This window comes from Ceratotherium simum, chromosome 40 (assembly GCF_057802395.1).
Source record: "Ceratotherium simum simum isolate JZ-2026a chromosome 40, ASM5780239v1, whole genome shotgun sequence".
In the NCBI taxonomy this organism is placed as follows: Eukaryota; Metazoa; Chordata; class Mammalia; order Perissodactyla; family Rhinocerotidae; genus Ceratotherium; species Ceratotherium simum.
Window position 1 is genome coordinate 15,732,625 of NC_141939.1, and position 22,262 is coordinate 15,754,886.

The 22,262-nt window shown below is 50.9% G+C and overlaps 1 protein-coding gene across 3 annotated transcripts in view; it reads left to right on the forward strand.

Moving 5' to 3' along the window:
* The window catches only part of SH3RF3 (SH3 domain containing ring finger 3), a 384,655-nt gene that overhangs the window by 234,821 nt on the left and 127,572 nt on the right, over positions 1–22,262 (forward strand). For 2 of the 3 annotated variants that reach the window (XR_015550333.1, XM_087426348.1), the window contains exon 3: positions 6,196–6,291. The exons of the other annotated variant lie outside the window; for it this stretch is intronic. Coding sequence is in view for 1 of the 2 variants with exons in the window: in XM_087426348.1 (XP_087282474.1) it covers positions 6,196–6,291 (96 nt within the window). In the remaining variant the exon portion in view is untranslated. The remainder of the gene's footprint in view (positions 1–6,195; positions 6,292–22,262) is intronic. 3 annotated transcript variants of the gene reach the window in all.

The following is a 22,262-nucleotide window of genomic DNA, read 5'->3' on the forward strand; positions in this document are numbered from 1 at the left end:
TGGGGTGGTTCTAGGCCTCTGGTAGCCTCTGGAGTTGAGACTAGGTGATGAGACAGGAAGATGGGAGAAAGCCCCCTGGGCTCTGGAAGGTCATGGCTGCTGAGGCCTCAGCAGGACAGCAGGGGATTCATGGCAGCTGATTCCGTTAAGAGCCTCACCTAGAACTGCCGACAGCTACCAGATGGACAATTGTGTGTTATTTCTGCCACAAAAGGTTGAGGGAGTTTGTGAGCTTTTCCCTTTTTAATTTTCCCTTCTTTCTGTGAAACAATGACTTGGGTTCTCTGTCTGTGGTTGGTGTGCGTTCTGACGATGAAGGGCAAGGCCACGGAGCTGGGTTTCCAAAGGGGCGTCTCTGGTCTCCGGCACGTTACTGCTTCTCGGAAGCCACTTGAGTGTAGGTGGAAGAGGGGAGCAGAGAAGCTGAAGTGCTCTCCAGGAGAGCCGTCTGCACCCTTTCATGGCCCTTCAGGGACCGTTTCTAGGGGTTTTTTATGTGATATTGCCCCACAGCTCATTTAGGAGAGTGAAATGTTAGGCTCTTAGAGGTTGCTTTATCCAGAGCTGCTGAAGGAGTTCTCCAGGGTTCTCAGTGAGCATAGCGTCTCAGGCTGAGCCCTTGGTACGTGAGCTCTGACATTTACTGAACGTACCTTTCAAGTGGTATTGAGGGGCAGTGCGCTCGGCCAGCACCTTTAGTGGCCTCCCTCAGAAGGCTTCTGTGGGGACACCATACACCAACCCAGACAGGGCGGGAAGGCAGAGCCTCGGTGCACTGCTCTGCAGCGTCTCTTCTTGACGGAGCCCATCTGTGTGCAGCTGTACTGTTCCCCCAGTAGAAATGAGCGCACAGATTTTGGGGAGTTAGGTAAATGAATTAGAAACACAGTTAAAGGCCCCTTTTAGGTGGTGGGCCTACCATGGTACTTGAATCCTTTGCAGATGTATTACCCACTGAGCCTTGGGAATAAAGGCAATGTACCTTTTTCATAACCATGTTATGTTCATAGCGCAGACTTACAATCATTTAGGACCACCTGAGACCACCTGAATACTAAGGAGAGCCACTGCCATACAGTGATGGCATTTGGTGTATTTTCAAAGCTTGAAAATTTCAGGGAACGGGGAAGACAGCATATGGAATTCTGCTGACCCACAGAGAATAACAAGCACTTTACATGCAACTTGTAAATGAAATTGAGTCGTGCATCTGAAAGTGAAGTGACGTCGTGGAAACAACTTTCATTCATAAATCCTCAAATGTTGCCATATTGGCCCAGCAGCTCATCTGCCCCTCTGACTGTCAGCAATGTCTGTGGTGGCTAGTGAGATTGTGTTTACTCCTCTGCATCAAGCGAGGGTGGGTGAACGAGGGCTCACAGGCCAAATTCTGTCCACCTGTATTTTTGTAAATACAGTTCCATTGGCATGCAGTCGAGGGTCCTTTATTTATGTGTTGTCTCTGGTTGCTTTCACCCTAAAACAGCAGAGTTGAGTACGTGACAGAGACAGTGTGCCCTGCAAATCCTGAAATATTGACTATGTGGCCCTTTCTCGAAAGGTTTGCTGCCCTGTGACATGGAGCACAGCACTACAGAGGCCAAGCACATGGTGTTTGCTTGCACGTCCCACTCAGCACGGCTTTGTTCTGAGGCTGCCATGGGACCCAGTACTGCCCCCGTCAGTATTTGAGCCAGAACAGACACCTGCCACCAGGTACCACCAAACCACAGCTGGGACGACACTGGATTTGCATCTGATAGGCAGATGGGGCTGTGTAGGTTCCACCTGCTCATTTCACTAACATCACAATATCACATTTGACATGATTGGGTGTTGGACCCCACTTACCACGTTATGGTGGGATTTTACTGACCCTGCATTACAATGGATAATGCCTGTCTCTGTACTAGAGGGCCTCCCCGACCAAGTGCTGAGCTCTTCTTGGGAAGGGATCATCTCCTTCTCATGCCTGGCGCTTAGGGCTGCTCATATGTTGGTGGCTGGGTGAGGAGCAGGTTTGCACTACTTAACCCTTGGAGTGATGGCAAATTCTCTGGCCTAAGAGTTGGTGCTTGTTTTTGGACAGCTCTCCCTTATGTGGAACCGTGTCTGCTTCTCAGGAACTTGGAGCCCTTGGTGCTAATCCCACCCTCCTGGATGACTCGGAGTGAGCCCTGCTCTTCAGTGTGGTAAAGAAGCCAAAGCTCGAAGACAGTAATCACACCCCTACAACCCCCTACACACACGTGTGGATGCACACGCGCGTGCGCGCACACACTCAGCTTTAACATTTCTCAGGCTCAGCGATCCTACTTTCTTCTCTGGCTTTCTGTGACTTGATTTCAGACTGTTTACGTAATGGTTGGCTTCCTCAGTATATGATGTCCCTTTGGAGATGTGTTAGGACCAAATGCTATATTCAAGGTGCGCCATGCCTTGTCCATATCCAATGGACTGTTACCTTTAAAAAAAAAAAACAAAACACTTTTTATTTAAGTATAGCATAATATACCAAGTCCAATAATCAAGATTATGCAGCTTGATGAATGAAAAGAATGTATCCTTATAATCACTACCCAGTGGACAAATGGTGAGGTATCAGCGCCCTAGTCCACCCATACTCTCTCCTCCCACGTCTTTTAATACCATCGATAAGTTGTGTCTGTTCTTGAACTTCAAATAAATGGATCATGCAGAATATATTTTTGTGTCCAGTATATGTGTTTTTTATATTCTATCACCCATACCACACTGTCTTCAGTTACTGTAGCTTTATAGTAAGTCTTGAAGTCGGATGGTGTCAGTCTTTGTTCCTCTCCTTGAGTATCATGGTGGTTATTCTTTTCTTTTGCCTCTCTGTATAAACTTTAGAGCCAATTTGTCAATATCCACAAAATAACTTGCTGGGATTTTGATAGTAATTGCATTGAATCTATAGATCAAGTTGAGAAAACTGACATCTTGACAATATTGAGTCTTCCTGTCCATGAACATGGAACATCTCTCCATTTATTTAGTTCTTCTTTGATTCCATTCATCAGAGTTTTGTACTTTTAGGTGCAAGTGGAGAGGTCAAAGGCGGGGAAGTGTTCTATAGTCCTGCGATCCTATGATTAACTCTCAGATTTTTAAGGAGACTGTTCCTCTAGATTGTGAAATCCACATGCACTTCTCCATTTTCCCCTCCTCCTTAGGTAGGACAGGATGGCTAGAGTGGGCTGGAGTTGGGTGTGGTATTGGTGACAATACCATAATTTATTTAACCAATCCTCTTTTGCTGTGCATTTGCCTCTAGTTTTTCTCTAGTTGGACAAATACTGTAATGAACATCCTCAAAGCTAAATCTTTTTGCATATCTTTGATTTTCTTAGGATAGAGTCCCTAGAAGTGGCGTTGTTAGATCGTATGTAGGCTCTAACGTTTGCTAGGAATTGCCAAACTGCCGGCCATAAATTTATATCCCCACCAAAAATGATAACGTGCCCATTCCCTGTGTGCTGGCCAGCGCTATGAGTTGGCTTTATGTTCATCTTTGCTAATTTGATAGGCAAAAGAGAATAAAGAAGGAAAAAAGGAATCTTCTTGTATAAAATTGTATTTTTTTGATTACTAGTCAGGTATAACATTTTTAAATGTTTAATGGCAATTTGCTTTTCTTCTTTTGTGATTTGCCTGATTTTTGCCCTTGGCCTATTTTTCTTTTAAGATATTTGTCTTTTTCTCCTACTGTGTCTTTAGGTCCTTATATAGTAAAGACTCTCATACATCCTGCAAGTATTTTTCTGATTTATTTGCCTTTTTGCTTTGTTTCTGCTGTTTTTATCATAGAGAATTTAGGTTTTTTTGTAGCCAAATTTTTGTTATCATACTTCAAAAGACCTTCTCCAGCTCAAAATTGTATATCTATTCATATTTTCTTCTTGGATATTCAAGTTTTTTTTCTAACATTTAAATCTTTAATCCTTATGGAATTAATTTTGGCATATACAGTGAATTAGAGAACTAACTTTATTTTTTTTAACGGTTAGCCAATTTTAATCACATTTTCTAACTGATTATTTCTGGTAGATGGGAAAAACAATCATTTTTATGTATTTATTTTAAAATTTGAAGCCTTTCTCAAGTTCTTACTTATTCTAATTTTTTAGTTGATACTCTATTTTTCCAGGTAGAAAATTGTATACTCTTCTTTCCAATATTCATACTTCTTGTTTTGTCATCTTTTATTTCTTGGCTCTAATTTCTAGACCAATGTTAAATAATAGTATAGATATTATGGCATTTTCTTGTTTTTAACCAAAATGAAGCTGGTATTTTCTTCTTTTTAATTTTATAAAATTCAATTTTTGTGTGTGTTATTTTGCTGTTGCAAAAACTCAGACTTGTAGGAAGTCTGCCATTACCTTTTCCTTTGCATGGTCAGTCTTAGGGTCTCCCTTTGGCTAAATCTGAGCTGAGTTCATCGCCGGGTCAGGACTCTCCTAGTTGCGACCATGAGAGGTGAGCAAGGCCAAGGGGTGAGGGAGCGTTCTCTGTACACCTCTCCCCAAGCCCCTTGGCCTCTTTGGCCCTAATGGTTGTCAGAAAAGCCCACACACTCTAATGGCTGAGCATTTGCCAGAGGGAAACCCTTGTAAATGTTATCCTGTAGCCGAAGAACCAGCTACCCTGTAACATGTGAAATGGTAGGATTCCCTGAGAGTGTCCGTTGCATTTTTCTGGCCTATATCAGTTGGGAAAAGTCACAAATCCTTTTGTTATTTGTTATTTTTTAAAGTGGGAAATTGGAATTGAGGACAGGGAAAAGGAGGGGTATGATTGCCCCTAAGCTCTGCTCTGTACTCCTGGAAGAAGAGAGGTTTGGAAGAGACCTTGGAGGAACTTCCCAATACAGATGCTCGTCCTTGCTTTTCCCTCTCTGTGTCTCTGAAAGGCATATCGAGTTCCCATTAGATCATTCTATCTCAGCCTAGATGAACACAGCAAAACTGTATGGTCCCTCAGCTCACAGTGAAGCAGCTTCTCTGCTGATTTCATGAAATCTACAGCCCTAAAATGTCCCTCTGACCCTGAGAGAGGCCTACAAGTCCCATGTTATTGCTTTATGTTAAAGTATGGAAGGCTCATTGGGAAGGCAGGTGGTACATTCAAATCCAATAGGGGTTACCCCATTAGGCCGCTCTTGGCCATCAGCTCCTCAGCACATTAGAGTCCCAGATGGGCCAGCTGGTCTCCTAGCAGATTCTTGAGGGACAAATGACAGGTTTTGATGTGGTGTGGCGGGGGTGGCGGGTGGTTGGGTGGACTGTCGTTGTGGGGGTTCCCCTGTACCCCTGTGTGCTAAAAGAAGGATGGTTACTGGAGAGGGAACAGAGGCTAGCCAAAGAGCCCTGATGTCGGCACCAGTTTGGCCCATGGCATCCCTGTCTGGCCCTCTTGACCCTGCTGCAGCCTGTATTGTCTTTCTCTCCCCTGGGGGTTCCTCCTGGTCATTTCCCCCTTTTGTTCTCCATCACTTCTCAGTCCTTTCTCTCTCTCACCCTCCCTTCCACACCCCCGCCATTTGTCTCTACAGCTCATGGCACCTGTGAAGGCATCCTGGGTCTGTCCTTCCTCATCAGCTGCCTTTCTGCCAATCTCCCCACAACAGTCATCTTTCCTCCTTGCTTCAGGCCTCTTCCTTTCTCTTTCCATCTGTTTCCACTTTGTGCATCTCTCCTTGGTATTGTCTGGCATGCCAAATAATTTAAGAGGGTTATTCGAAGCTTTCTGTACCTGTGACTCTAAATAAATGCAGTTTGATTGGGTCATTTTTTTGTTCTTTAATGGAGTCAGAAACTTAAAAGGTTTTATACTTAGTGAATTTATATTTATTCAAAATATTTTTATTTCATTAAATAAACAATGGGAACGTGAATTTTAAAATACTAACTATATTGTGAATTGCCATGCTTTTCCATTTCAGAATCTTTGCAGCTGTAATCAATACACGAGAGAAAGAGAGAGATCCTGGGTGAAGATGTAAGGGTTGACTGTTTTCATGTCAGATCTTGGAATGAATAGTGACTGTTCTTCGAATCATTGCTTGGAATCTTTTCTTAACCTCAACGATACTAATGGTCTGTTGTTTTCTTCTTTGTTGTGTGTGTACATCCCTGTGCTTGTGTACATGGTGGGCTCTGGCAATTCCAGGACGAAGTCCTGACCGTGATCAGAAGAGTGGATGACAACTGGGCAGAAGGAATGCTGGGGGACAAGATTGGGATTTTCCCTCTCCTGTACGTGGAGGTAAGGTCCCACTGTCACACTTGCTGCTTCTTTTGCCCTTGTTTGTTTCACTAGACCAGGGGTGATGTGACTTTAGACCGGGGGTGACCTGACCTTGGAGCCCCCTTTTCCAAGAGAGAAAGAAGCTACTCCACAATAATCTGAGGTCAGATAGACTTGTAAGATTCACAATTACCCGAACACCTTGTAAGCCTCCACTTGTGCATTTGCTTCAGCTCCTAGGGGGTGTTCTCCATCCTGCTGCTTAAGATCTGAGAACTTGATGCATGAATACCACTGACCGTGCAGTCTAAAAGTCAAAACTCTGAGCTCCCAGACATTTTTAGCCTGTGGAACTTTTTCCCAGGCTGACTCTTACAGGGATACTCAAAGACATATATGAGAATGTTCACAGAAACCTTACTATGATGGCCGCAAACTGGAAACACTTCAAATGTCCATCAACTGTGGCATGGATAAATAAAGTATGGTACGTCCATACGATGGAATGCTGTCCAGCAGTGAAAATGAACGAAAGATTACTACATTTTCTACATTTTTGAAAGAAGCGAAACACAAGAGAGCGTATGCCATATGAGTTTTTAAAGGAGGTTCAAAAGCAGGCGTGACTACCCGAGGGCAACAGACAGCACAGCGGTGGTTTCGGCAGCACGTTAACTGGAAGAGGCAAGAAGGAGTCTTCTGGGACGTGGAGATGTTTCATAGCTTGGTTTTGGGAGTGGCTACACGGATGTAGCAGCTGGTGTCCAGTTAACGTTGGTGCACATTTTTTTACACTGCAATTTAAGAAGCTAGGAAAAAATGTTATGGGGAACCGTAACAGGTAACAGTGGCATCCACCCCTTGCTGACAGTTGAGTCAGGCCCGTCAGCTACCCACTTCTCTGGAAGGGGCTCAGGCATTGTCAGGGAGGCCGAGAGCATGGGCATAGAGCTGGAAGACCAACCAGACACACGCAAAGGGCAAACTGGCAGGTCGCCCATCTATGCCTTCCCAGGGTTGATTGCCTAGTCGCTGGAGATGTGCCTTTCAGATACTCCTCCCTCCAGGATGTACGGAGGCTCCTTCATCACTCTGGCCCTGTGGCCCTTCGTGCCCCACGCCTCCCCTTACAGGCCCCCCTCTGCTCTGGGCTCAGCCTCCTTACGCCCTGTGTGTTTCCTCAGACGGGACGGCCCCATGGCCCTTGAGGCTCAGGGGCTCGGCCCTCCTCCCAGGAGCTGTGGCAGGGGTCTCACTCCTTCCTCTCCCGCACCTTCCTGGGCAGGGCTGCGGCCTGTGCCGTGCCCAGCCCCACACCATCGCCTGTGGAGCCCTGGTGCAGCCACAGCACTGCCTCAGATGCTCGGAAACAGACTTCTAGGTTCTTAGCAACAACCAGTGAAGACAAGAAGCCCCAAACGGGGATTTCCGGAGACTGTGCTCCGGGGTTTTATGTCGATTCCCTTTTGAGGTGCTTGAGGTTTGAGGTGCTTGAGGTGTGCAACAAAAGCCCACCATGACTCTTGCCTCGCATATGGCCTTAGGGTGCGTCTTGGTGGGTTGTAAAGTTCGCGATTAGCTGAGACTGTTGTCCTCTTTGAGGCCGAGCAGGCAGGTCAGATCAGAGTGGTCGGAGCTGGGGTCCTCCGCAGGGTTGGAGCCTGAGCCAGCTTGGTGTGCCAGGAGGGGCCGAGGCTGTCGTCTCCGCTGCTGCTCAGGCAGACAGCCCCGTTTGGAGTGTCCTTTATCCGAGAGATGAGCCTGGTGCTTCTGGAGGAAAGTGGTGGAGTCGTGCTCCTCACAGGACTGGCTGACAGAGAGCTCTCCTCCAGCCTGTCCAGCTGGGGTTGGAAGTGCGTGCGGGGCTCAGGTCTGTGCTCAGGCGTCTGGCTGTGGTCCCGTGGGGCGCCGAGGGCCTCTGCCCGCCCTGGGCTGCCCACCAGTCAGTTCAGGCCGGATGCTTGATGGACCGGGGTGGATCTGTGAGAAGTGGGTGAGAACTTTTGCGCTGCAGACTGTATAGTCCTCTCCCAACAAGGGCTATTTCTTTGCCCTGGGCTTTCTGGGCAGGCGCAGTGGACAAATGGAATAAAACCGCCTGGAGCTGGTCTGACCTGCTGCTGCCGGCAGGCTGTTTCCTGAGAAGGCAGTGCTATCTCCAGGAGTGTCTGTACTTCCTGGTGTGCTGTGGGTCATCCTCTCAGCTACTATCTCCACAGCCCCCAGCTGCCCACCTGCCCATTGATCACGGGCACTCAATCTGTGTGCACCTGCCACCTCGCCCTGTCCTTTCTCCCTGCCCCCGTGCGCCTCTCCTGCCTAGGCCTTGATCTTCCTCATTGCCCTTCTAGCTCCTCTTCCTGGCCCACAGTCCTGCGTCCCGGAACCTGCCTCCTTGTTCTTTGCTCCCCATCGGTTTTGTGTGCCATCAGCGCCAGCGGCCATCTTCACACCGGGACTGATGGCACGTGTCACTGACACCTGTCCGTTTGTCAGAGGACAGCTGGGCAGGGCACCTTCGCTGGTGTCCACTTGGGACAGAGAGAGGAGCAGACAGGGTGCTCTTGTCCTCGCGGAATAAACCCAAACATAAGACAGGGCCTTCCTTCTGTGTCTCCAGTCCTTGAGAGGGCAGAATTATTGCCAGCATTTTGGTTCTTCAGAGTGCACTGTTCTAAGAGAAGTGAGGATGAGTCAATCTGAGGGAATTCCTCAGGCCCAGGGGCTGGGGAGCCCTGCTCCTCGGTGTGTGAGGGCTGCAGTGTTGCTTGCGTGGGTCAGTGCTCTGCAGGAACACGGGTGAGGCTCTGTTGTTCCCGAGTCCTGCCATGGCTTGGCTGGGTCCCCACCCTGTAGCGTGAGTGCCCCAACCTGAGGTCCTGCCAAGCCGGCCCCATTCTTCTTTTCCCCGGGGCTCCAAGATGGCGTGCCTGGCGTCTGCCACTCTTGAGAGCAGGGCCCGTTCCTCATGGGCAATGGCAGCCCCAATGGCAGGACCTTGAGTGGGCCGCGGGGCAGCTCAGGACCTCGTGGGCTTCAGAGGTGGACCCAGTGTGGCTCAACACCACACATGAGACACGTGACCTTTGGCAAGTTCCTTACCCTCCCTGAACCTCAGTGTCCTCTCTTCACGGGCAGTGACATGGACCTCTGGGGTGGTTGTGAGGCTTAAAGACAATAACGGAGTGCACAGACCGGGCCGGCACGAGGTAGGCTCCTTGCAAGGGCCGTCTCTTTTGTTTCGTTGCTATAAATGTTTGCTGAAAGAATAACTGCTCACTCGTGTGTTTGTTGAAGATCTGTGTGTGGTTCCTGGGCTTTGACCACACTCGGCCTGTGTGGCTGAGTGTTTTCTCACAAGTGCTCCTGTCGCTTCCCAGGGGGTGGGCTCTTTGGGGGCAGGTGTGCCCCCATGTCTATGCAGGCACAGCAGCACCGGCTGGGGAATTAGCGGTTGGATAATGCCAACAAGACAGGAGACACGAATGTGCTGTGCTGCGTGGTGGGAGAGGCAGCTCTCTTGAACGCCGTCTTTGAGCAGCACTATGGGAATCAGCTCACTGTGGAGAGGTCCAGAGACAGGATGCAGGGCTGTGCTCTCCTGTCCTGCAGACTCTTGGTGGGGACTTGCATGCAGACTTAGAAGGCACGTTAGCAGGTTTGCCTATGATGCTTGTCCGTGAGGAAAACTTCTCCGCGGGGCCAGAATTAAGATGCCAAAGACACCAGAATAGGCTGGAAACACAGTTGTAAAGAATGGTGAAATGGAGTAAGCATAAATGTCAAGTTCTGTCTTCATGCTCAGAAAACCAGTTGTTCAAGCAGCGTCATGAGGAGACCTACCTCACCAGCAGTTAACGAAAAAGACCCCAAGTCGGTGGATGATATGCTGGTGCTTTGTTTATACCGGGTGGGATATTTAAAAATCAGCTCCTCTGCGTGGTCGGTGTGTAGATGGTTACCTCGGTGACGTGTCGTGTAGGGCATACCCTCATGTAGACTCGTGCCCGCACCACGCGCAGGAGCAGCCCGCATCGCCTCCTCCCTGGCAGCAAACGGGGAGGGTGTGAGGAGGGTCCTGCCTTCCCCACTTGCCCTAAGTGTCCCGGGTGGCGAGGGAGAAGATGGCTGTTGTGTGCTTCACGTGGCCCCACGTCTGCAGCGTGACGCCAGGCGGGGGTGGCGGAGGGTGTGGAGCACCCTGTGCCTAGGCGTGCTCTGCTCAGGGGGAGGGGAGAGCCCCTTGGCGTCCGGGCGTCCTGCTGCCTCAGGGCTGGCTTGGGAGAAGAGAGGGTAGTGGTGCCCTGCGGGACGGCCTCCCCTCCCCTCCGCTACCAGTGCTCCGCAAGAGCCCTAACCGTGCATCCCCGGTCTGCTCGTTCATCCTCTGCTTTTATTGGCGCGGCTCCTCAGGGGGTGTTACGGGTGAGAGGTCATCCTCCCATTTGGCTGGTAAGGAACATGAAGCCTGACCGGGATGGCACTGGGCACCGGGCACTGGGCACTGGGGCTCGGCCACCTGACCTCGGCCGGGTTCTTTCCCAGTGTGGACGGGCATGCACCGAAGGAGGGAGGAGTTCTCTTGACCCCCTGGAGGCCTGGCTTGGTGCCGTGGAATGCCTCAGGGCTCTTCTAGAAATGAAAGGTTTCAGGGAGCACTTCTCTTGTGAATCCAGGAGGTCTTGCTAAGCCCAGCGTGTGTGCACATCTGCACGCAGAGTTGGCTTGAGATGGGAGAGGTTGAAGCACGTGGTGACCGTGGGTCAGGGGCAGCCCCTGTTGGGCTCAGAGTTGGGAAGCGGAAACAGGGGCACGGACTAATCAGCGGAGCTGATGGTGACATGTGAGGGTCTGATAATTCAGAGAAAGCCCCTTTGCGTCAGTGGATTTACTAAGATCCCCCTGGGATCTGGAGAGAGTATCTGGAGACTTTCTCCTGCCTTCTGTGACCGTGGCTGTGTGAGCACGAGGGAGCACGATGCCCTGGCTGCTGCCGCACGTTTGCTGTGGACATGGGTCCCTCCACCTTTCTCCCCAGTGCTGGAGTTGGAGATCCAAGAGTTTGCAGGCTTCCTCTCTGTGGCTTGTCAACCCCATTGCTTTGGGGGAAAGAGGCAGATAGAATTTCTGTGGTGGCGAAGCATACTTTACACTTGCACCTGGCCATGGCAGATGGGATGGGATGGGCTCAGAGGCGCGCCCATCCTTGAGTGCTGCTGCAGGGGAGTGGTCAGGTCTCATGAGGAGGCCCGAGCAGATAGTCTCCAGGGGCCTCTTGTACAGAGGGGACCCCAGTCGAGAGGAGTCCAGAGGCCTGGCAGGAATTTTCAAATGTATCTGCAGCAGCCGCTTTCTGAGTGCCCATCCCACATCTAGCAAGCCTGTGCCTTGTGTGCACTGTGGCGGGCAGGGCCATGGGCGAGCTGGGTCTGCGGTTCATTTCCCCCTGGAGACTGTGTGGGTGGAGTGCCACCACAGGTCCCCAAGAACCACCACTGGGCCTGCAGCTCCTAGGGCTGACTCCCCAACCCCGCCGCTGCCCTAAGCTGCAGGCTCAAGTCTGCAACCAACTGATGAGGGCTAAGACCCCCGGTGTCTCCAGCCCCTCAGCTCTCACATCCACTCTGGCGTTGCCTGGCCCCTCCTGCTCCCTCTCGGCTCCTCTCTTGCCCACCACACGGGATGGCACCAGTGTCTCCCAAACTGCAGCGTGGGTTCTCTCTGATCCCCTTTCCTCCCTCACTTTCCAGATATACTCTGCCCTCGGTTCTCATCAGTTCTCTCTCTGAAACTCCTTCTCAATTCAGCAAATACAGATGATATATGTCAGGCACTGGTCTCACTACTTCCCACGTCAGGAAACAGGAAATGGTCTCTCTCCTCAGGGAATCGCCTTTCTGGTGTGGGGAGCAGACAGCAAAGAAGATACGTAGGTCAGTTATGCAAACAAATTAGAAAGTGATAACCACAGTGGGAAAACAATCAAACAGAAGGGAGACGGGGAGTGGGTGAGCGTTCCAGACGAGGGAGCAGCCTGCACAGAGGCCGAGGCAGGAATGCCCCAGGCCTGAGTGAGGAGTAGCAAGAAGCGCCGAGTGGCTGGAACCGGGTGGGCGGTGGGCAAGTCATAGGAGATGAGGGCGGTTGTGTAAAGGGTCAGATCACGTAGGCCCTTGAAGGCCTTTTATTTTTTAATTTTTTTTTATTGTGGAAACATTGGTTTATAGCATTGTGTAAAGTTCAGGTGTACATCATTGTACTTCTGTTTCTGCACAGATTACATCACGTTCACCACCACTAGTTACAGTCCATCACCACCCATGTCCTTGAAGGCCTTTTGAAGAACTTGGGCTTTTGCTTTGGGTGAAACAGGAGACCCCTGAAGAGCCTTTGCAGTCGGTGACCTGACTTCAGTTTTGGGAGCATGCCTTTGGTGCCAGCGTCGAGCCTAGATTGCACAGGGGCCGAGGGCGGCAAGAGTGGAAGGAGGTGGTGAAGCTACTGCCCGTTCGAGGTGAGAGGTGAGGCTGCCTCGGGCCCGGCTGGTGGCCGTGGAGGGGCAGCATCACCAGATGCTGGGCGCTGGTGGACCCAGCGGCTGTCCTGAGGCTGGCTGTGAGGTTACGGTGTCACAGGAGTCATGGAGCTCCCCCGTGCCCCGGCTGAGCAGCTAGAGGGGTGAAACTGCAATCAACTGAGGTGGGAGATGGGGTGTGAAGGGGGGGCGTGCAGAGACCAGGAGTCAGTGCTGGGCTCACAGAGCCTGAGGTGTCTGTTAAACACCCGAGTGGGGATGTCAGATAGGCAGGTGGACGTAGAAGGATGACGTTCCTGACAGAGGTTCGCGCTGGAGATGCTAACTCGGGGTCTTTGGCATGAAGATGGAATCAGCCTCACGAGCCTAAAGCAGACCCCCGTGGGAACGGGTGCCGGCTAGGCAGAGGCCAGGAGCGGAGCCCTGCCCTAGATCAGGTCTTCGTGCCTCTAAAGAGACACGTCGTGGTGTCTGTTTAGAATAATTCATGCCCCCGACCCCCACTGCCCGACACCAGCCTCCCCCACACTAGTCCGTCCTCCTCACTATAACTGAAGTTCTGTTTCTCTCGAATCTTCCTTGCCCTGCCCTCGCCTCTAAGTCCCAGCCCCCTTCTTCCCTCCCAGCCTCCCTCCTGCTGCCTCCAGGGTGATGGTTTCCAAGCCTGCCTGAGGCGCGGAGGTCCCACATCCCGGCCTCCTGCCCAGCCTCCCAGCACTCCCTGTCCCTGTCCCTGCACCTTAGATTCCAGCCCCCACACTTCACCACTCCCTCCCCAAGCTCAGGCCTCTGTGCAGGGACCTGTGGAGCCCCGTTCACTTTTCTAAACCGACTCAAATGCCCCTCCCTCCGTGAAGCCGTTGGCTGAGCCCTGAGACCCTGTGCACATTGTGGTTTCTCCAACCTTTTCACTCCCTCCTGCTCAGACCCTGGTCCTCCGAGTCAGGGACCTTCTCTTGTTCATTTTTAACATCCCAGTGCTTAGCAAAGTGACTGCACACCATGGGTGTTTAATAAATGTTTGACTGCAGGAGTGACAGCTTGTCAGGAGATTAGCAGCCCAAGAATTAGCCAGGAGCCGTTTTTGGATTCAGCAAAACACAGCAACTGTCCAGAGCCCATGGCTATTTGGGGGTTTTGGAGGTACAGACTGGGGGGAAGCAGGGCGTGAGGGAGAATTGGTGTTGGGCTAGTTTTTAACTGAAAAAAAATATCTGTGAAATTCAGAGGGGGTGAACACTGTCTGGGAGCAGTGGGAAGAGTGCGGTTGCCTCGCTCCTGGGTTTGGGTGTTTGCAGAGATCTCCCTCTCTCAGCTCCAGCAGACTTGTGCCACCTGCCGCTGCCGGCACAGCTGTGCGCCTCTGCTGGGTCTCGCTTCCCGACTCCACCTCCCCGAGGTGAGCCGGATGGGAACACGGCTGGCTGTGTGGGCACAGCTCCCTCCTGTCTGAGGACAGTTTGAGGAGGGCATGGAAACCCCTTAGTCTCACTTCCAGGCCTTTATTCATGCAGCTCCTGTGGCTGGCCCCCACGCCCCTCTGTGAGGAGACCCCTGGTTTGATCCCCTGGGTCAACTGGAATAAGGGCTGGAATACTGGAATAAGGGCTTCCTCCATGTTCCCACCGTGCTCTGGGCTCCCCCAGGTGTAGGGGCCAGTTACGTTCTGCCCCTCCAGTGCCAGAGCTCCCTGCAGGTGGGACTCCATCTGTCTCCTCGTGTCCCCAGGGCTCAGCACTCAAAGAGGGTGCAGTTACACGCAGTTACAGCGGGCAGGTGAGCCGCTGAAAACTTGCCTTTCCATGCTCTGTGCTGATGCAAGTACGCAAAGAAGGCACGGACGAAGACTTTGGCCCTGTGGACGGATGGTGACGCCTGACGGAGGGGAGCTGTGCTGTTAGTGCTGAGCGTGCCTAGGCCCGAGGCCTGCCCCACTCGCCGGGGAAGTGCTATTCTGTTTTCCTGGCCACTGGCAGGACTTCTGGGTTGAAAGTGGTGCTCTTTCCTTCCCTCTTTTGTATGGCATATCTCAACCTTTATTTAACTTAGACATGTTAATGTGTTTCCTTGTTTTCTGCTCTTGCATTTAAACATGGAGGTAAGGAGATGACCCTCTGGGTGAACAAGCCAATTGAGGGGGGCTTGCCCCAGTGATCTTGATGATCATGTATGAGTCTCCACATGTGGAGGGACAGTGGCTGCCTCTGGCCACAGCATGAAAGGACACAGGGTGACTTGGGGACGCACAGTGCTTCTCGTGTGCCCTTTCCCTGGCGACCCCCTTCACCCCATAGGTGAAAGGAGCTGATCCTGGGGAGATTGAGTCAGGAGAAGAGGGTCAGGAAGCAAAGGTGTGGAGGAAGAAGGGGAAGCTCAGAAGAGGGATTGTGAGCGTAGTAGTGGAACACAACCTGCCGTGACAGTAACCCCTGAAATCCCAGGGCTTACACGGTAGAGGCTTCTGTCTGGCTGCTGAGGGCGGGTGGAGCTCTGCCTCGCACAGGCATTAAGGAATCCCGCCAACAGGGGCCCTGCCGTCTTTCACGATGGGGAGTGGAGGATAAGTGGGAGTTTTATGGGCCAGGCCTCGCAGTGGAGTTCAGCACCACCGCCCACAGGCCAGGCCGTGGACAGAACTCAGTCACGTGGTTGCCCAACTGCAAGGCCCACTGGGAGCCACGGCCAAGCTGTGTGCTCAGGGGGACGAGCCAGCCTCCGCCACTGCAAGGTGGGGAGGAGTGCATCCTCGGAACAGGAGGGGCCGCCCATTTGGGGCGTGTTGGTTGATTTCATTAGGGCTGAGCAGGAAATGACATGAAACGACAGGCCTTATTCAGAGGACGCCTAAGGAAAATCTCTGTGGAAGTGTCCCTTCCCCACCAGCCTGTAAAGGCGTTTGATCGCGTGGCGGAATGAAGGTAAATCTGGAGGGACGGGTGGGTAGAGAAGTAAGCTCGGATGGAGGTGAGGAAAGGGACATGTCTTAGGAGGTCATCAGAGTTGAGGGAACATTTTGCTCAGTTTTCTATTGGGGGGGGCACTCCGAAGGAAGAATGCTGTAAGAGGGAAAAGATAAAACCCCAGGGAACAGAGGGGACGTTGATGGCTTGCCCTTCGAAAAGAGATGGGAGGGAGAGGAGAGGAGCTTAGATGAGGGCCACCCTTGACGTAAAGAAGAGAAACTAGCCCTTCAGAGTGAAGAGGAGGTAGATGGGGAAGACACTGAGACACACTAAGAACTGGGGGGATGTTGAGAGTTTATGCCGAGTTGTCCTGATCTCAGCTACTTGGCAGAAGATTATTTGTTGAGAATGACAAGGACTTGAGAGTAGAGGTGATTTGGGGAATTTACCACAGGGAAGATGATAGCGGCTTTGAGACCCGTGAGAGATGTGGGCAGCTGAGGGAAGGAGTGAAGGATGGGCAGAGGATTCCCGGGTTTGGGGCCCAGCAGTGTGGGAACGCTAGAAGGACAGTGTGCATGGCTACAGGGCGCTGGGGTGTGGGTAAAGTCACCAGCCACCAGCTGTAGAGCGGAAATGGGGATCATTGAGGGCGGTTTGGAGAGAAGAAGTGGACCAGAAGACAGAGAGCTCCCAGGCTATGAGTTATGATGGGAGAAAGCCCGGCTCCAAACAGGTGTGAGGTGCTGGGAAGGTGGAAGGGAAGAGCTGTGATGGAGGAGGGTATCTCTGAGCTCGGCTGCAGGTGTGGAAGTCAGGAGTGTTGTCCTCTCTCACTCTGATGCTCCTGATTGGATCACAGACAGCTCTAACGTTCACCATTCCACACTTAGCTGGATGCATCCTGGGGCGGCTTCTGCAGAAAGCGGTTCTCAAACCTGGTGCCGAAGTGTGGGCGCATGGTGGGTCTGTCATCCGTGTCCTGCATCCTTCCTTCTCCTGCTCCCACATGCCAGGGATCAGAATCCTTCATGCCCTCCCAAAATGATGGCTTGTCCTCGCTGACCCGAAGGAAGGAGCCCTCAGGGACTCCAGGTCCTCAGGGCCCTGCAGGCACATCTCAGGGAGGCTGTATTCTGGACGGTAGGAGAGATGGGGAGGAGGGGCGGGCTCCAGAAAGTAGGGGTAACCTCATCCCAAGGCCAGTGGGAGCCCAGAGAATTCTGACTTTGGGGAACAGATCCCAGCCCTTTGTCTGTTGGTGTTAGTACCTGTATGCGTCAGTTTTGTGCGGAACGAATCCTATGTGGTGTTAGGGGAAACTGTTGATGGGATGCTATTTATGGAGCCTGGAAAAACAATGGAGGCAAAAACTATCATCTTGATTTAGCCAAATAAATGTAATACCAAAAACAGTGGTGGTATTTACTAATGACAATTATTTCCCATTTGACATTCCTTATCTTCAGCACAATAATTATAATGTACACTGTTAGACAATTTTGTTCTAAGCCTCAGCTGATTGTGATGTTGAACTCAGTTCATCTTGCTCATGTAGCATGGTTGTCTCCTTGTTGCTTTATTTTTTATGAAGAGAGAATATTATTTTGAACCTATGTCTCTAAATATGATATTAAAGCACTTGGTAATAACTTATAGGCACAACTGACAGCTTTCAATGAGAACAAGATAACTTTGAAGTTATTAATTATGTGTGCTCTGTACTATTTTAAAATTGTGAACAGCTGTTACATGCACTGGGTTTGCCATCTCCCAATGCAAAAAAGAGACTGCTTGTTATTTCTTCGACTTGATCTTGGTTTCTCAGCTCCTTGACTGGGCAGGCATATGTTTTCAGGGAGGAAGGTGAGGGGAGTCTATGGCTTCTAGTGGAATGACATGCCCAGGTTCATGAAAGCAGCAGCAGAGACACTGGAGTTCAGAGACCCCCTTTCTCCTCTTCAGTGCCCTCCACAGACTCCGCATTATGTTGGGACCTGGGGTGGGCAGATTTGCAGGTGAGTTCCTGGTTTAGGGAGCTCAATCTTTTTTTTTTTTTTTTTGGTGAGAAAGACTGGCTCTGAGCTAACATGTCCTTTTGCTGAGGAAGACTGGCATTGATGTGCCCATCTTCCTCTACTTTATATGGGACGCCGTCACAGCATGACCTGACAAGTGGTGCGTCGGTTCACGCCGGGGATTCGAACCTGAGAACCCTGGGCCGCAGAAGTGGAACGCGCAAACTTAACCGCTGCACCCCGGGGCCAGCCACCTAGGGAGCTCATTCTTAGTTGCCAGTCCTGGTCCTTTCTTTCCCCTCCTCCTTCTCAAAGAAAAGCCCTGCAGGTCAAGGAACAGCAGGGGCAGTGGGAGAGGAAAACAGATGTTCTAACTTTCTTCTGCCAATTGACCTTCTGCCCCTCCCTCCTGTCTGAGGACTGGACTCGAGCTTGGAAGGCCTGCTCTTGGTCTTGACTCTGAAACTGGAGGTGACGTGGGCTTTATTGAGCTGTGTGATGCTTCTGCACTGAATTTCTCCCTCTACAAAATGTAGACCGTGCCACATCAGAAAGTCATGTCAGGAGGGTCCAATGAGATAACAGGCACAAGCCGTGTGTGGATGGTCCAGCGTTCCACAAGTGGAAGTAATGGTTTTGTAGCCGCTGGCACCTGCGTACAGGCACTTCTCAGGGTGACAGAGGCCTCTGCAGGAGGCCGAGATTTCCTGACAGCTGCCGAGAAACATAGCCAGCCGCTCCCCACGCTCTCACCAGTCCCACCAGTGGGGCAGTGGCTCTGAGACAAAGAGACAAAGGGGCTCTCTCTCTCTCTTTTTCTCTCTCTCTTTCTCTCTCGCTCTCTCTCGCTCTCTAGCTCTCTCTCACTCTCTCTCTTGCTCTTTTGGATAAAGGACATCTTCTAGTTACTCTTTCTGTCTTTCCTTTTCTTTCATCATGCTTTACTGCCTACAAATCACTAGCTCTGCAAACTTCTATGGAGCATTGGCAGAAACTCACCCCGGTGCTAATGCGAGGATGGATCACGTCTCCCTGAACTGCTTCTCCCCACAGGTTACCTCTTAGAAGTTCAGGGACTATGTGCAGACAGGTGGGGTCTGGAAAGGGTGACACTGAAACCAGATACTCATTGGGGAGCCATGAAAACCCCCAAGTGTCAGCTTAGTGGCCTGACAAAGCTTTAATATCATTTCACCCTGATGTGGTTTTCAAACCAGTGACTTTGTTACTGCACCGGGTACATTTTTGCCCGCCACCCAGAAAGCCAAACACCAAGACAATGAGGTTGCTTCAGAGAGAGAGGGTGTATTAATCACAAGGCAGCCAAGTGAGGAAACAGGAGAGTGAATCTTAAATCCACTTCCCCTACAATAGGGACTCAGGGGTATTTATGGGGTGGGGGGCAGGGTGGTCTGAAATGACTGGAGGTGAGGGGAGATGAGGTAATGGATGATCTGTGCAGGCGTAGTCAGGCTTCATGCCTCTTTGTAGGACCGTCTTCACAGAATGGCGGTGTCAGCATGCCCTGAGGGTGGAGTCTTAACCTCTTGCTGTCAAAAGGTCGCTTATTGGACATAAGTCTGCGTGGGCACAGTTGATGGGCTGGTGGTCCTAAGTGGCCTGAAGTGGACAAGGGGTTCCAATTCCTGAAAAATATAGCTCAAACACCTGTTACCATGGTGACCCAAGCTCCAGGAAGATGCTATCTGTAGAAACCTAGTGGGAGTCAGATAGCATATTGCCTAAACAGCACAGTTAACAATGGGTAAGTTTATCATGCAGATTTAAGTCCTAGCCTTCCATTCTGATAAGTTTCTAGGTAAGGCCATCCCCCCTTCTTCCTGGTGCAGGGAAGAAGATACATTTACAAATGGAGATTTTCTTCACAAATGTAAAAGTCTCTTACAAACGGTAACCAGAACTAAGCATGGGCTTAGCATGGACCCTCCCAGGTACCCAGAGATGTCTATGGTTACAGCCTGTTCTGGGGGCAGGCCTCCCATCCCAAACTCCTTTGGTCAGTTAGTGGGGGTGGAGGCCAAAGTGTCATTCAGGCACAGACATATTGTGAGATGGCCAATTCCGACCCCCCATAGTTACTAGCTGCTTAATCATCAAAGGCTAACTGCTGGTTTCAACTTGAGCCATGTGAGGGAAGAGAGAGAATCCCCCTCTGCCCTTTCCCTTAAGGTTCTTATGGCTGGCCAAGTAATTAACAAGACAGGTTAGCAGGAGAAAATAATACCAAGTTTAATAACATGTATACATGGGAGAAACCAGGGACACTGCGTTTCTCAACACAATAGCAGAAATTCTCGTCTTAAATACCACGTTCAGCCAATGACAAAGGAAGATGTTGGGGGTGGGGGGAGTCAGTTACAGGAGATTACCACTAAAGCACAGTAAACAAGAGTAAGGTTATTATGCAGATTTAAGGCCTCACCTTCCACATTGATAAATTTCTAGAAATGAGGTCATCCCCCCTCTTCCCAATACAGAGAGGGAGATACCTTTACAAATGGAGATTTCCCTTATAAATGTAAATGTTTGTCTGGCAACTCCTTGCAGGGCCATCCAGAGAATGTGGCCAGAGAGACAGAACTTCCGATAAGATAGGCTTGTTGGTGCTTTCCTATTGTAACATCTATTTTACATTACATTACAGCCATCAGATAGAAGATCTGTTCCAGGAAGGAGTTACTATGTCAAATTCTTTAGGCAGTTAGTGGGGGAGGTCAAATGTCCCTCAGAGAAAACAATCAAGGTAAAGAGACATATTTCAGGGTGGCCAAGTCTTGATCTCCCACAGCCACGTCTCTGCACTTGGCTGTGAAGCAATGAGGTGAGTTTACGTGGCTGCAGCTGTTCCCCACGACTCTCCGGTTTCATGAGGGTCTAAAGGCTTCCAGGTTGCCACAAACACTTGTCCTCTGGGCCAGCCCCTTATAGACAAAGGCAGCCCGTCCCTACATCACAGCCCTTGTAGGGGGATGCCCTGCCCGGTGTCCCCAGGGAGAGCACATGTAGCCACATTCGGGCTTCTCGAATTCAGCCGTAGGACAGGAATCCTCCTGCCCCTGTGGGAGCGCTGTCTGCAGCTGGGAGGTCGTTCCTTCTGCTCTAGGTTCCTGCTGGCACATCTCAGCCCTTGACTGAAAGCAAGTTTCCACCACTATGATGTTCTCCAAACTGTATCTTCAGGCCGCCAGTCAGCCACCACCATTCATTCATTCATTCCATCATTCATTCATTTATTGAGCACCCACTATGTGCTGGGCCCTAGGGTGCAGCCATGAACAAAGCAGAAGAGAATCACCTTGAAACCCCCATTCTAGTGGGAGACAAACAATAGAGAAAAGGAATAAATTCTAGAGGGTAGTCTATTCTCTATGGAGAAAAATAAATCTGGAAAAGTGGGGGAAGGGGCTGGGAGGGGAGGGGAGCTATGATTTTAATTGGCATGCTCAGAAGGCCCCACTGAGGAAGCGACCTTTGAGCAAGGAGGTAAAGGGGGTGAGGATCGGGCCGTGGGGTTCCAGGTGATGGCTCTGAGCTGGCATGTGGCAGAGGCCCAGGAGGCCAGGGTGACCGAGCAGCCTGAGTGGGGAGGGGAGAGAGGTGAGGTCAGAGAGGCGGTGGGAGGCTGACTTGACAGGGTCTGCCAGGTCACTCGAGGACATTAGTGTTTGCTCCAAACACTCACTACAAGTGGGCGAATCTGGGTCTGGGTTCCTCTCCCTTCCAGACCCTCTCCCTGCTTAGTGCATACAACTGTAGCCGGAAAAACCCGGGACGCTGTCACGGTAGCCGAATCAGTGAACACAATGACCAGGGATCGAGGAAAAGAAAAATGGTTTAATTTTGCCAGCAAAATGAGGCTGCGGTGGGCTCATGCCCTAAAATCCACAGTCCTCCTAAGGCATTAGGAGTTGGGGTTTTTAAAGGAAAGTTTGTGGGAAAGAATATATCCTTGGTGACTGATTATTTGTTGGAGGAGGGATCCCAGTCTTCTGGCGCCAAGCTGGCTGTCATCTCTATCTGCAGCAGGAGATCTAGGTCTCCATCAACCAGTCTTCTCGCATCACCTGAAATTTGGCCTTGGGGAGTGGACGGCGACTGCCACCAATTAACGATTACAAAGTTTACAAAGTGTTAGGTGGGGGAGGGGAGCTGCGGCTTTGCAGTTTGGCGTCCTCCCATCAGCCTGCATTTAGCTGAGTTAGGGGAGCTGCAGGTGTCCTCTGTTTGTCTGTCCCTGTGATGAATGGTGGATTCGGCCCCAGGAACCAGGAGTTGGGAGCTTCAGCTTCTTGATAATTTTGAGATCTCAGTCTCCCTGTAACAAACCTCAAGAACTGGTCATTAGCCAGAGTTTCAGTTTGTAGCCACCTGGGCTTTTAATAATTTATTACCTCCACTTGCCTTGTGGAATTCAGGCACACACAGGATAAAACAACCACCATCTACATGTGAATGTAACTTAGAGGCAGGGAAGGGGGAAGGAGTGTGTTTTGGTTTTAACCCCATATATGC